This window comes from Amblyraja radiata, chromosome 46, assembly GCF_010909765.2.
Source record: "Amblyraja radiata isolate CabotCenter1 chromosome 46, sAmbRad1.1.pri, whole genome shotgun sequence".
Classification (NCBI taxonomy): Eukaryota; Metazoa; Chordata; class Chondrichthyes; order Rajiformes; family Rajidae; genus Amblyraja; species Amblyraja radiata.
The window spans coordinates 8,553,653-8,569,011 of record NC_046001.1 but is presented as its reverse complement, the minus strand read 5'-3'; the positions used below and the strand labels follow the sequence as shown (position 1 = coordinate 8,569,011).

General features: G+C 43.4%; 1 protein-coding gene across 2 annotated transcripts in view; it reads right to left on the bottom strand.

Annotated features, from left to right (window-relative positions):
- Positions 1-15,359, bottom strand: part of LOC116968736 (unconventional myosin-Ib-like) — a 32,824-nt gene that overhangs the window by 2,426 nt on the left and 15,039 nt on the right. Inside the window, exons 9-26 of one of the 2 annotated variants that reach the window (XM_033015540.1) lie at positions 15,179-15,326; positions 14,740-14,858; positions 13,820-13,906; positions 12,458-12,523; positions 11,313-11,417; positions 10,968-11,030; positions 9,853-10,050; positions 8,106-8,332; positions 7,044-7,244; positions 6,370-6,463; positions 5,850-5,999; positions 4,578-4,646; positions 3,633-3,719; positions 2,939-3,013; positions 2,562-2,696; positions 1,875-1,981; positions 1,024-1,156; positions 450-602 (exon numbers count right to left, since the gene is read on the bottom strand). In XM_033015540.1, coding sequence (XP_032871431.1) covers positions 450-602; positions 1,024-1,156; positions 1,875-1,981; positions 2,562-2,696; positions 2,939-3,013; positions 3,633-3,719; positions 4,578-4,646; positions 5,850-5,999; positions 6,370-6,463; positions 7,044-7,244; positions 8,106-8,332; positions 9,853-10,050; positions 10,968-11,030; positions 11,313-11,417; positions 12,458-12,523; positions 13,820-13,906; positions 14,740-14,858; positions 15,179-15,326 — 2,217 coding nt within the window. The remainder of the gene's footprint in view (positions 1-449; positions 603-1,023; positions 1,157-1,874; positions 1,982-2,561; positions 2,697-2,938; positions 3,014-3,632; positions 3,720-4,577; positions 4,647-5,849; positions 6,000-6,369; positions 6,464-7,043; positions 7,245-8,105; positions 8,333-9,852; positions 10,051-10,967; positions 11,031-11,312; positions 11,418-12,457; positions 12,524-13,819; positions 13,907-14,739; positions 14,859-15,178; positions 15,327-15,359) is intronic. The other variant, XM_033015541.1, reaches the window with a different exon arrangement.

Genomic DNA, 15,359 nt, shown 5'->3' with positions numbered 1-15,359 from the left:
TCAGACCAGGGCATGCAGTCAACTTAATGTTGATCTAGAATAAGTTAGTTTGTGTCTTCAAACATCTTTTTGTCATAAATTCCCCAGCATCTTTTTATCTGCTTTATCTAAACGCATTGGGTACCAAGTGGTTGAATGGTTATTGTGGTTCTTGGCTGCTTAGGTGATGAACATTTAAACGCAGATACTGGCACAGTAAAACAACATAAAATGCTGCAAATCATTTTCTCTTTTTAATTTAACAAGTAGGTGAAATGGGAATTGTCTGATTTTATTTAAATTTCCCACCTCCACTCCATGCAGTGGAGAAGGGAGAAAACACTGCTGCAATTCCCAGTACAGCTGTACTTTCAAACTGCAATGTGTTATCACTGATGTTAATGGTGCCTGATCTCAGTATCATTCATGCAAAAGTACTTCTGTTAAGTACAGATCACATCCCTGCTCACCTCCGTTAGATGTAGCACAAATAGTCCATCTCTACATCCACTCATAGAGATGCCTTTGATCTCATTCACTTTGATTGTGGTTTTCACTTGTGGGGACTTTGCATCTGCCAGGGCAAAGGAGCTGTTCGTCAGCAGCAAAATCCTTGGGGAATTCTGGAATGAGGTCAAAGAACATGCATCACATTCCAAGAGTCAAAGAGCCAGGAGGGGGATTTTCTTTAAAAACAGTGCAGACTTTTGTATTCTCTTCTCTGTTGAAGGCAGGTGCTGAATCATTTGCCCGTCCCCCCCCCCCATAATATCTCACCAAATGGACCATCTTCACGCACAAGTGTCAATATCACACAAGTTCAAACATCTATTCCCCTGCAGTGGATCTGCACATTTTCCAGGAAAGTTATTTGTGATCAGGAGAGAAATAAAAATCAAGCCCAGGTAACATCATTGGGTTGGGAAACAAGGAAAGTGAATAAAAGTGATACTGAGCCATTGACTGATCGATTGATCGACACCATGGAATCAGTTTGTAATGTTAGTGGTGTTCACCAGAAACGACACATAGACGTGTCCTTACCTTTCCATCTGTCCTGTTAATTTTCATGACTGTGTCCATCATTAGTAACTTGCCCTCCATGCCACTGATTAGTTTCTGATACTTGCTCTTCTTCTGATTGTCCAAATATTGGCCTTTGAAAGGCTGAGGCACACTGAAAGGGTCACAGCAACAGGGTCAATGTCATACAGCACACAAACAGGCTCTTCGGCCCAAATTGCTTCGCACTGACACCTCAGTCACTTGCCTTGCCCTATTTCTCAAGTGTAGATCACGCTTTCCCCTCTCCCTAGTAGGTCTTTTATACATTGCCTGGGGAAACCTTTCTGAACACGCTCAACAATATTCCGCCCCATCTAGGTAAGCCATCAACATCCCGGGCTAGATTAAAATCTCTCACTATGACAATCCTATTATTATTGGGACCCTATAGTACAATCCCAACAAGGTGGGCTTCCCCTTTTTATTTCCCAGCTCCACCCATAAAGTCTCACTGGATGATCGCTCACTAATTTCATCCTGTTGTGATGCTCTGCAATCCTCTCTTTCCTCCACTTTGATGATACCTGTCATCTGGAACGTTAACCTGCCAGTCCTGTCCCTCCTTGTTTCTGTAATGGCTATACTGTCCCAATCCCATTCCCTGAGTTCATCTGCCTATCAGGCCTCTGTGAGCAAATTATACACAGCACCCTAGAAGAGTTAAATTTGCCAGTCTGTCTCAGTTGCCATTACATCACGAGTATCTTCTGAAGCATTGGCAAATATCAGATAAGTCTCAGCCTCTGGAAGGAGCAGTATTAAAGTAATTCAAGTTGAGTGACACTCATTAGTAACAATGGAGACCTGAGGGGCTGGAAAAGTTGCGTTACCTGGAGGCATAGGAGGCTTTCTTATCCTTGAAGAGCTCACTGGCATATTGCTTCTCTTCCAATTCTGCTTTCCTCTGGCTTGAGATTCCCTCTCTGTATTTCTTGCACTGCAGTGTGAAGTGGCAAACAGTTTTATCTTTTCTGGGTCCTTGTGGGTTAAGCATAAATCCTGACTCAAACTGGATTATTTCTTCACAAAAATGCAGTAAATGGAGTTTGTATAAAATAAATTATATGCATTAAATCAAATTCAAAAGAGTTCAAACAAGATTGTTTAAATAGCCTTCTGAAGAGCAGTCATAGATGGGGAATAAATGACCAAGATACACACCAGCAATGGATAGTTTGGAGCAGGAACTCTGGCAAAATCCCCTCTTCCACTTCAGAGAAGGGAAATGAGTCAAAGTAGCACCACTCCCATTACTGGGCTGAGGATTCAACCCGGGTGGGATCAGAGGTGAGAGGAAGTATTGGAGATAGGTAGGAGAGGAATGTAAGTGACACTGGTAGTTGCAGTGATAAGCATGGATGAAGGGGGCCATTGGGGGTTGCAGAGATACAATTAAAGGTTGGAAACCAGTGTCATAGTGGAAAGTCAGGTGTAGCTAATGCTGTCGAATGGGTGTAGAAAATGAATCAAGGTACATACAAGCACACTGACACACCAACAGTAACTTGTATTCCGACCTTCCAGAGGTAAAAGATCCTCTTCAATTCCTCGTCCATTTTACTCAAGAAGTGAAATCGCAACACTGGCCAGTTTTTATCCAGCGGAGACATTGATGGTAGGTTCTTTTTCAGATCACGGAAGTATATTTGTACCTTTTTGAATGAAAAATAAAGTTATCAGATAGTTTTGTATTCAGTGCTCCAGCAGATCACCAGCCTCTAAGGTTGGTTTTTGGACAGAATAACGTCTGAAATGTAGTTTTCTATCACTGGGAATGTTCAATGCAGCATGAGGTTCAATACAAAAACATCAATGTTTTGTTTCCTGGCATTGACAAATACCCAAAGTCACCGACCGTTAAATATAATGCAGGCAGCTCACAGACTGAACTTACAATTGAAGAGATCATGAATTTCCGGACAATCCTTGAAGCATTACATTTGAAGTATCTCCTGTGCCTTTTCCGCACCTGAGGTCACAAGCAAAGGTTATTTGTGTTGGGTTGCAGTGTATGGTCAATGTTGACGTCAATTCCAAGTTAGAAAAAAGAGTTTGCATTAGTTCATTTTAGTTAACAATAATTAGTGTCATCAATGTTACTGACAATCACAAGTGATCACACATAACAGCTCTTTCATACTCCTGAGAAGATGTCTGTTATAAGTGATCCTTCTCAACTATCCTACACCCTCTCCCTATGTAGGATATTAAAATTGAACTAAGAATTGGTAATGTGGGGGAAACCAGGAAGTTGCAAAGAGGCAGTGCGAATGAGTGAAAATCCAAACAAAACTGCAGATGCTGGAATTCTGAGATAAAAACAGAAATGCTGGAAACATTCAACAGGTCAGACAGCATCTGAGAAGAACAGAGTTCATGTTTCAAGTTGAGGGGTCTGTGACCTGAAGCATTGATGGAGAGAACAGATGTAGGCCTTGGTTCAATGTTGCAGCTGAAAGTGAGTACCTGTGAATCTGTACTAACAGTTCAGGATGCTGTGGAAAGTGCAATAGATAACATCGGAGAATACAGTTGTAATTAGTGAAAGCAGAATGATTGTAATGCAGACTCGCTCTTTGCTTTGTTACCTGGAAACCTCGCCAGCCAGCTGCAATGATGGTGACTGATGCAGCATAACGTTTCTGCTCCTTCAACTCTCTCTGGAGTTTGCGAATCTGGACATAAAGAATCAACTTTCCACTTTCAAGATCAGGAACATTTTTTCTAATATGACAGCATTAACACAGTAGAATGGCCCATGGTGCTTCACACCACAGGAGTGTAAGCCAGGGCAAATGTTCACACCAAGATACAAATGGACATTTTTGGCCAGGCAGGCGACTGATAGCTTGGCTGTCGTGGCAGGCTTACGGTGCATCTTAAAGGCAGAAAGGTTCGGGGATGGAATTCCAGAGCTTGGGGCCATAACAGCCAAAGGCATGGCCACCAGCGTTGGAGTGCGGAGAGCTTGGGATGGGAGAGGTGTCAATGAGAGGCCCAAATTGGATGAGTGTAGAGAGGTTGGAGAAGGAATGGGGAGTGAGGCAAAGCCGAGGAAAGACTTGAACACAAGGATGGGAATTCTCCAGGTCTTCCATGAGATGGTCATGTATCGCCATTTTTAATAACCTCGTTCCATTTAGTCATTGAAGCACTTTAGAAAAAATGGAACTTATAACAGAAAAATAAAATGAGGGCAAAATGATCATTTACAACTGGCAACTGGCAACTGGCAACTGGCAAACAGTGTTTACGTCATGCTGTTACAGAGCCCCCTTTAACTGGATTTGTTTTCCATTCACTTAGGTGAATGTTAATTTCTGAGAAGACACTCCTCTTGAATCTAAATCAGTTTCCAGTCAGCTTGCAACCAGTGAACCCACTACTGTGATGAATGCAGGACATGGGTCGATTCTTAGTCAATCCAAGCACCTCAGAAACTTTGAAGGGTCAGAAGGATACATATCTGCGAGTGGTCAGACCCACATCTTGCCTTAGGTTTTATCATATAGGATCCTTCAGAACAAACTCACCTTCCAGCCCCTGACATAGGCTTGAAGCACAATGGCAGCTTTCTTCATATTTGAATATTTCTTTTGTTGCTGTATGATAATGAGAAAGATGCAGCATCAAAAACAAACACACATTCATTAGGATACCTTCCTGCTATGTTTGTTTTGGTTATTTTCCCTTTCTTTCTCTTCCCTGCTCTCCCTCATTGCAGTGCAGACCCTGTACTGTGTACAAACCCATCCTGATGGCTGTTCTTTATGTTTGAGTCTCAATCAATGGCTATCGTATTTTTTCTGCTGGGATTTGGGTGTCATTAGTAATCAGCATCTTTTGTCCTGAGAAGCCTCTTCCTTCACAGTAGTACAACTGGCAGGCTGCTCCAAGGGTTGCCATGAGTTCACCATGCTCCTGGGTGTGGAGACACATACACACCCAGACCAGGCGAGGGCAGTCAGAGACCTTCACAGTCATTCTGTACATGACAAGCTCCCAGAAACTGCAATGCAATAGTAATCAGATGATCTGTATTCAGTGAAGGTAGACAAAAATGCTGGAGAAAGTCAGCGGGTGAGGCAGCATATATGGAGCGAAGGAAGAGGCGACGTTTCAGGTCGAGAACCTTCTTCCCGGAACATCACCTGTTCCTTCGCTCCATAGATGCTGCCTCACCCGCTGAGTTTCTCCGGCATTTTTGTCTACTTTGATTTTACCAGCATCTGTAATTCCTTCTTGAACATCTGTATTCAGTGATACTGATTATGGAGTAAATATTATTCCAACACAAGTATATCTTTAATAGTGGCAACTGACTTCTCCCATTCGGCCGAGGGGATGGCTCAGTTTAACACCCCTTCCACTGGCAATGCAACACTTTGTCATGGCTTTAGCCTGGAAAAGGGACATCAGTTAGCAACATCCAACATCTTTAAATAATGCCTCTTTTCTTATCCTGGTTTATAAAAATGAATTTAAATGATCAAAAGAGAACGCTGCCATTGCTTGCAGCACACGGATTGTTACTTAGCCAGAGTGGCGTGCCTTCCTGGGCAAGAGTGGGAACTTTACTCTTCAAGGAACTGGGTGAGCTTGATGCAGAAATAGAAACAACAATTCCAGTTGCTTGCACTAATGTCTAGTAACAACCTCACTTCATTAGCAAATCCAAAATTCAAACCAGGAGCCTAAATAAAAAGGAAGAGGGAACAGAGTTGGCAATTCACGTTTGGCACAGAACTGGTCTGCAAGCCTTCAATGTGAACCCTGGCGTATTTCTGAAGCCCGGGCATCCTTACGTTATATTGCTTGAACCAGGCAGCGATGATGATCTGACTTTTCTTCAATAGGAGGAAATGGGTTCGGCATTTCCAGCTGCGATAAGTCTTCTGAATCAAGGTGGCCACGAATCCCAACCGAACCCGCCGTCGTTCTTCCATGTCAAAGAGCTGTGTGGAAAGCAAGAAATAAGTGAAGGGGCCTTGGGAGAGGGAATTACAGGCAAGCAATTGTTTCATACTTTCAATACAGATCCATCAGACAAAAGGTCTGAAGTCAGTCATCAGAAATAACTTTTGCCTTTGCTTCATTTTTCTCTCCTTTCCCAATAATGCGTGAATTTTTGCTGTGCATTATGTAAGGGTATTCCAGTAAATGTTCACGTATTTCCCCAATAAAATGCTTGAGGGACTATATTCAGTGCGCCATAGTCTCTTCAAGGAGGAATTCTGCCACACCTCCCTGGTCAACACACCAGTATCTCTCACCAAACACTTTGTCTGAGGGAGTAAATGTATTTCATGCCAAGTCAATACTCACTGTCTGTGGATTTCTGATAAAGATTTTTGTCCGTCCAAATGCGTATTCCTCTGGAGCTATATTTAATTCAATCAAAAGGGTCTGTACGCCATTTCTTAAAGAAGAACAGAAATGAAGGAATAAATATTGCTTCTGATTCTGTTTGTGCTACATGTGGTAACATATTTCATAACAGGATTTGAAGGGTCACATATTTTGTCAGCAAGACACAATATAATCATTAGATCAAATATTTTTTATATTGTTTCCCAGCCAGTAAATAATGGACACATATGATTTGCAACCAGCAATAGGACATATAGTGCTTTCTGATCCAAAATATCTGAGTTAGGTGAGGCATGGTGGCGCAGCAGTAGAGTTGCTGCCTTATAGAGCCAGAGACCCGGGTTCGATCCAGATCACGGGCGCTGTCTGTACGGAGTTTGCACGCTCTCCCTGTGACTGGGTTTTCTCCGGGTGCTCTGGTTTCCTCCCACATTCCAAAGATGAGCAGGTTAATTGGATTCTGTAAATATCCCCAGTGTGTAGGATAGAATCGGTGTATAGGTGATCGCTGGTCGGCACGGACTCAATGGGCCGAAGGGCCTGTTTCCACACTGTATCTAAACTAAACTGAATGAAGTTAACTTGTGGCTTATTCCCCTGCTGACTGTCACCAGGAAAAAGTTGCTTACCGGTCGTTCCCCTTCCAGTTTGGCCAGGTCTGTTTACAGAGCATCTTGTAGCGTTCCAGGCAAGGCTTGTAGTGGTGGCGGTAGGCATATCCCGCCCGCCGCACCCGTATATTCTCCATCAGCCCCAGGTACTTGATCTGTGTTTGCACCAGGCGGTCTTCAAATTGTGCTGGCGATTTTGTGTCATTTGGCTTGATGCATCTGTGGAGGAGTCAGCACAGGTCAAGAGAGAGATGGTACGATTATACAGCGAGGCGCAGCAGGAATCAAGGGGATTAAGAAGGAACTGCAGATGCTGGAAAATCGTAGGTGGACAAAAATGCTGGAGAAACTCAGCGGTTGCAGCAGCATCTATGGAGCGAAGGAAATAGGCAACGTTTCGGGCCGAAACCCGGAAGGAAATAGGCAACGTTTCGGGCCGAAACCCTTCCGGGTTTCGGCCCGAAACGTTACCTATTTCCTTCGCTCCATAGATGCTGCTGCACCCGCTGAGTTTCTCCAGCATTTATGTCTACCCAGGAATCAAGGGGATGTCCAGGAGGGTTGATAGTTCACCTAACAGGAGCAACACTGGGTGTACAAAACTGCCATCATTATCCATTCACGATGTATGCCTCTCTGGTCTCATACCTATGAAAGCTCCTCTGGTGCAATTGATAATTGTACCAAAACACTATAGCAGTTTCACAAAACAACCACAAGCCATTGAGGGGACGGGCAGGGCGTACTCCTCTTGCCACCAATGCCCACTTCCTGAGAATGAATGACGATGAAATGGACACTGAGGCTACCAGTGGTGCTGAGAAGTTGGCGTTGGCGTTGCCACTGTCTCAGGGTGAGAGCGGGCAACTGCTTGAACATGTGGGGTGGGGACAGACTGAAGGGCAGTATTTGAAAGCCACATTACAGTTCCAAATTTGCCAAGTAGGGGAGACATTGACCACAGGCCCACATCTGCAACACAAAAACATTCTCCTCCAAAACAACCCGCCATTTGCCTGATTATGTATACTGGGGCCTGAACAGTTATCCCTGGAATTATGCAACTTGGTGAAATCGTACCTGATATAGTTGGGGTTTTTAGCCAGGACGTTCTTCATTAGGACATTCACTGAAGCTTTGAACTGTGAGCCAGCTGTTGGTGGCCTCTTCAACAATGTCTTTCTTGGGTCCCCTTCAGAAAAGAGTGACTTGATGAGCTTGTGCTTGGCCTGCCACATGGCCTTGGATAGATCCCCGTACAGCAGGTCATTGTTCTTGTCGATGAAGTCGGCAACGTTGTATGTCACCTGCAATAGCAAGGAAAGAGAAGGTGCCACTTTTCTCCCAGGTCGCCCACTCCCTTGAAGTCGCCCGCTCATGCTGGCTCATGCTTCCCAGTTGCCAAGTGAGTGTCAGCAACAGGGCTGCCAACTCTCACGCTTTGAGCGTGAGACTCACGCCCTCAAGCAAACTCTCACGCCCTCACGCTGATCAGAAATTTCTCACGCTCTGTGGTGAGAAATTCTGTGATCAACAAAAATCTGTGGAATTCTCTGCCACAGAAGGCAGTGGAGGCCAATTCACTGGATGATTTCAAGAGAGAGTTACATTTAGTTCTTGGGGCTAACGACATCAAGGGATATGGGGAAAAAATAGGAAAGAGGTACTGATTTTAGATGAATAGCCATGATCATATTGAATGGCAGTGCTGGCTCAAAGGGCCGAATGGCCTATTCCTGCACCTATTTTCTATGCTTGAGTATATGGCAATAAAACTCGATCACTTGATTTTGAAGCATTCATGCATGGTGGAGGTTTAATGTAGTCATAGAGTGATACAGTGTGAAAACAGGCCCTTCGGTGCAACTTGCCCATACCCGCCAACATGTCCCAGCTACGCTACCTGCTTTTGGTCCATACCTCCAAACCTGTCCTATCCATGTATCAGTCTAACTTTTTATTAAATGTTGGGATGGTCCCTGCCTCAACTACCTCCTCTGGCAGCTTGTTCCATACACCCATCACCCTTTGTGTGGATAAAGTTACCCCTTAAAAAGTTACCTCTTAAAAATACTTCATACAAAAAACATTGATATCATACTTCTACAGTGCACTAAAACATGATTTTAATACATCAAATTTCAAAAAGTTCCTACCCTTCTTCCACACCCTCTCCCCACTCAGTTGCTCCACTCCCTCACCGGGTACCCCCAAGGCCAGTGATCAATGATCGCACAGCCTCCCCCCTTTCAAAAACGCTCCAATCCAATTTAAAGCATATATATTGCATTCAAGTGTAAGTTAAAAGACTCGCTGCAGTATGCACCATATTGCACAATTCCAATGGGAGGGGGACACCCTCCTCCCACCCAGCCCCCCGGTCGCGATGCTCCCTCGGGCTTGGTCTCTCGCAATTTCTCACTCCCAACTCTCACCCAATGTTGGGATGGTCCTGCAGCAATGTGGGAAAGGTGCAACAGTTAGGATTTAAGCAGACTTTGTTCCAGTTCCAGAGGCATTGAAGCCACATGTCAGCATTCCAACTGTAATCAGTTTGTCCATCAAACACATGAAGTGGAACTTGGGAATGCACTGCCCTGTACACTTTACTATTACATTCATCCATTAAAGCACGGGGCGGCTGATGCTGTGAAGGTTGATGGTATTTTGGTCAGTCACCGATGATATAACTCCATTTTTGTCACACGTTCTGGAGCTATGAGGCAGCAGCACTAACAACTATCTAAATGAGCAACTTACCATGGAAGCATTTGGTATCAGGAAGAGCACCCACAGAGGAGGATATCACAAGGAACCAAGTGCTCACCTTTCCTGCATAGTGCTGCACGCGGAAACAGTTGGCTGGCAGTGTTACATCGGTGATGAACTTGGCGCTCTGTGTCTCTTTGCTCTCGTAATGCTGATGGCTGGAGAAAGTCTGATTTAACTTTTGGAGGAAGGTCTTTTCAGTGACATTACCAGGGCGGAGACATTCTTCGTCCAACATTGCCAGGATGCCTTTATTCTGCACAAGGGCAAACAGCATATAACCATATAACAATTACAGCACGGAAACAGGCCATCTCGGCCCTACAAGTCCGCGCCGAACAATTTTTTTTCCCTTAGTCCCACCTGCCTGCACTCATACCATAACCCTCCATTCCCTTCTCATCCATATGCCTATCCAATTTATTCTTAAATGATACCAACGAACCTGCCGCCACCACTTCCACTGGAAGCTCATTCCACACCGCTACCACTCTCTGAGTAAAGAAGTTCCCCCTCATGTTACCCCTAAACTTCTGTCCCTTAATTAATTAAGGGACAGAAGCAGGTCAAATGAATGGCCATCTTCTCCCCCCCAGCCTGCCACAGATATTTCATCACTACTCTCCTCTTTGCACGGAGGTCTGGTGCAGTTACCAGGTGCTCTTGATACTTTAGCACAGTGGCTATCCCTCATGTGTAAATGCAGACTTTGCTTGGCAGCAGAGTTGTGTAAACACCAGGCTCCCATCCTGTGTCCACGTGTAAATGTTCATGCTGGCCGGCTGCTACTGACTGGATCACGGCTGATTTCCCTCTCCCCTCACAGCAACACAAGCTCATTCAGTCAGGATACATGTGTGGCCCTGGGAGCTTGCTCATTTACACAGCTCGGTGCTACACATTATCAACATTTATTCACCAATTGGCAATGCTATTCATTCATTTAAATGTTTTAAGACTAATAGATGCACCTGTACATGATACCATCACACACTTGCATAAATGCTTTCACACACACTCTCTCTCAGATACACACACACACACTCATTCATGTTGTCACCAAGACCTTCTCACACCCTAAACTACACACATTTTCACACATCGTCTCTCGTTTCCCGCGCATACACAAAAGTAACAATTGCAAAAGCCAAAAATGTAAAGAAACAAAAGTACGTTTTCAATCAGGCCACAGATAATGGCGTTGTCAACATATTTGATCTGTATCCACTCGATGCCCTGGAAAACAGAACAAGAATAATATTCAACACAGGACATGATCAGTTGAAGCTCGTGACATACTAAAGGCCAGACTCAGGGGCACAGCTATGATTTAATGATGCAGAGATTAAATTGACCAGAAGAACCAAGTCTTTCTGCCTAACCCAGGGACACTGAGATCAGTTGTAGTTCCTATCCCATTGAAGCTGAATATATGATACGGTTTGCACTGCATAGTTCATCATCGGGAGAGTTTGTGAATTGTGATAAGTCGGATGAAAAGATTGAGGGGTTGCTTACCTCTTGTATGTATTCTTCCTGTTCCTCCTTCAGTGTCAGTTCAATGAAGAGCTGCTGCAGCTTCTCATTGCAGTAGTTTATAACAAACTGCTCAAAACTATTGTCCTGAAGAAATAAACTCAAATGATTTAACATGCGTCTCGTATACTTTCAAATATATGAAAATACTTCAATTTGTATTGTACCTTTCACACTGAATTAGTCACCATTATAACACCAGCCTTGTTTTGCACAGCTAGCTCCCACAAACAGCAATGTGACAAAAACCAGGTCCTGGGTTTTGTAATGTATTGGTCCTAGGATATCTCCAACCTCTTTCCGTAGGAATTGTGGGCTTGTTTCAGTCGGGGCCTGAGTTTAATGTTTCATTCAGAAGATGGTACTTTCAACACCGGGAGACTTAGCCTAGAATCTGGGAACGGTTCCCTGGAGTGCTGTCAGACTCTGAGGTGAGAGATGTATCTGGCTCACTAGCAAGGGGAACGCTAAAGAGAGCCTGAGCCGTTTCCTGGAACCCCAGGGGTGTGAGTGAAATTTTAAAAAGCAATGACTCATCATAACATGACGATGTTTGTCTTCATCATTCACTGAGGGAGCAAGTTCTACAATGCTGCCACTCTCTAGGGAAATGAATTTCTCCCCATTTCCCATCAGATTTCTTGGGGGCTGTCTATATTTATGATCTTTATTCTACATTCCCTACAATTGGAAACATCTTCTGCATATCCGACCCATAAGCCTGCAGAATTTTAATTACCGTTATCTTGCCACCCCTTAGCTTTGTTCTTCCTCAAGAAAATCGCTCCATCTGTGCAGGATATCACAGTATAACACAACACACGTGTTCAACGTGACTATACAGAGCATGGATACCAACTGGGACCTGTTTGGCCAAATTGCCCATGTGCCGTAAAACAATGGTAGACAAAAATGCTGGAGAAACTCAGCGGGTGAGGCTGCATCTATGGAGTGAAGGAAACAGGCAACGTTTCGGGTCGAAACCCTTCTTCAGACATAAAACTATGTTACTCCTTGCAGTGTTGGCCTCCTATCTTAATTCCCATGAGATGCATTGTAATCATGCACAGCTTCCCTGTCCTCATGGTGGGACCGTTTTTATAGGAAGAATTGTAATGCAAACTTACCTCAAAAATCTCAAATCCGTAAATATCCAACACTCCCATCACCTTCTTCTGTACTTTGCCTTTAACCTTGAACAAGTGCAAGTTGTGTTAGTTTGCTATAAACTTGTTTAAGAGGCATCTTATTAGGCTCTTCTGTAATGTTCAGATGTCCAGCACCTAGGCTTGTCCCCTCCTCTCCCAAAGACAACACCTTGCACTGAAGCAAGGTTCCACAGGCACCAACACCATTCCCATACCCAGCAAAAAAAGGTGTGATGCTAGACAATGAAGTGACAGTCTATTAACTGTGAGAGGCATCACAGCCAGATAACAACCTCAATTAAAGAAGAACATGGATAGGCGACATTTTGGGTCAGGACCCATCTTCAGACTCTGGAGATAGGTCCTGACCCCAAATGTTGAATGAATGAATACGTTTATTGTCATTGCACAATACTGTGCAACGAAATTCCATTACATCTCCTCCGGTTAAAAAAAATACAAACACGACAACCATTAACACATATGTACACTTATTAGTAAAAAATAAATAGGTATTTTAAAAGAATTTAAAAGAATTTAAAAGAATTTGGCGGCATTTCTTGGAATTACATTTTGCTTCCCCAGCATTCTCTGTTGGAATTTAGCTATTTTATCGCACATGGGTAGAAACTATTCTTTAGTCTAGCCTTCAGAGTCCTGAATCGCCTCCCAGAGGGTAGCAGAGTAAAAAGGTGGTTGGCAGGGTGGGATGTGTCCTGCTTGATATTTGTGGCCCGGCGCAAGCATCGGGCCCTATATGTCATCCAAGGAGGGCAGTTGGGCGTTTGTAATGTTCTGCGCAGTTTTTATAATTCCCTGCAATGCCTATCCATGTTCTCCTGCAATGCAGCTCATGCTAAGTTACCCCAATACTTTGTATCTTCTTTTGTAAACCAGCATCTGCAGTTCCTGTTTTCTACATCTCAATTAATGTCTGTGTACAAATGGGCTTTCCAGTTTGGTGTTGTGGTGGGAGGAGGTTGTTTTCATTGAAAATCCACCAGGCGTGATCAATTCTTCCCGAACCCCACTTGCTGAGGTCAATAATCACTACTTGATGGTTCCTCCAGTTTATATTGCCCAGTAACGGATTGGGCAATGCATGAATTCTCTCAACCAATTCAAGAGCCTGTCATAGCCAATTTATTTCCTTCATTCATTCTTACAGATCCCAATATCTGGAATAATTTTGCTCTATTTTCCCAACTTTGTTACATCTATTTTCTCTATAATATGCCAGCAGCTTAAGGGACCATTGAATCTAGTGGTATAGTAACAAAGACATTTGAAATATTTGATTCCCAATATGATTCCTGAAGAATGCCCTCTGTGCTGAATTACCTGAATGCTTTCGTTGATTCGGTTCACCAACCAGTTGAACAGGCGGGCATAGAGGTTTTTTGCCAAAGCATCACGTGCATAGAAACCCTGTGCGAAGAAATGACACCTGCATTGTTACATTGTTGTGTGCTATTTATTCTATCACCATGAGTAGTAGCTCAGTAACTGTGGATACGTCAAAAGAAATTCCTATGGATAGCTTTGAAATGTACATGGTTGGGTGAGGCAGGGTGGGGGAAAGCATAAAATACATTAGAGACAGGTGTTTCACCTTCAAACTTTGGCTTTCATCATTATGCAGAGGAAAGGGGTGAACCTCTGGAAATAGTCTAAAAGAAATGAGCTTAAAGTTGTTTCAGGTCAGTTCAAACCATTACAGCAAAATCCATGACTCTGTACAACCCAGTCACAACCATTTATTGCTTTAGATGATTGTCACGTGTACCGAGGTACAGTGAAAAGCTTTTGTTGCAGAACATACTGTCAAACACTCTCCACCACCTACATCCAGGTATCAAATACTCTATGTACGATTCACTCTCGTATTTATTACCTCTACAATTATTCAGTTATTACTGACGATCTAATACTGTACAAAATCACTCCTGAGTAAAACATAACTCTTAACTGAATCATCCTACCACAACATGAGACCCTCGGACTATCCTTGATCAGACTTTACTGGCTTTATCTAAACATTATTCCCGTATCATGTATCTGTACACTGTGGACGGCTTGATTGTAATCGTGTATTGTCTTTCTGCTGACTGGATAGCACGCAACAAAAGCTCTTCACTGTACCTCGGTACACGGGACAATAAACTCAACGAACAACTTACCCCCAGGTATCCGTTGCTCACTGTATATCTCCATTCGTCAGTCACAACTCTACATCTATATTAAAAGCTTTTATACTTTACCTGAGCAGCTGTCAATGTCGTCTTCACTTTCTCCTTCTTGACTTGTACAGTGCGAGTGCACAGTGCTTGTTCTAGAATAGACTCATCAAGGCCAATCAAACTGCAGACTTCTCTCAGTCCTGGAGACGAGAGGAGAAACACACAGTTTATACCCCAGTGTTTGAACCCAGTATTATTCTGGTGAATGATTCCCTAAAAAGCACTGAGTCATCTTTCCTCAACCAAGTGCAGAGAACTGAACATAATGCTCGAGATGCCATTTTAACAGAGCTCTACACACCCACAGTATAATTGCCTCTCACTTATATTCCAGGCTGTTTGAGATAAAGTATATCCTCTTTATTACATTTTGTAGTTGTCATCTGGGTTTGAAACCAAAGTTTCCAAATGATATTTGAATCACTCTGCTACTTTTTTAGTTCACTTGGAGAATACTTACCTTTGCTATCATCAATGTAGCACTGATCTGTCCCACTTGACTGAGGTTCCGACTTCAGCGTGATGTTACAGAGTTTAAGTACGACAGCCACAGTCTCCCATATAGAGTCCATTTCAGACTTGTCGAATCCAATGATGTTCATTGCAGTCTGTAATACAACCAATGCAGTAAATATGGATGA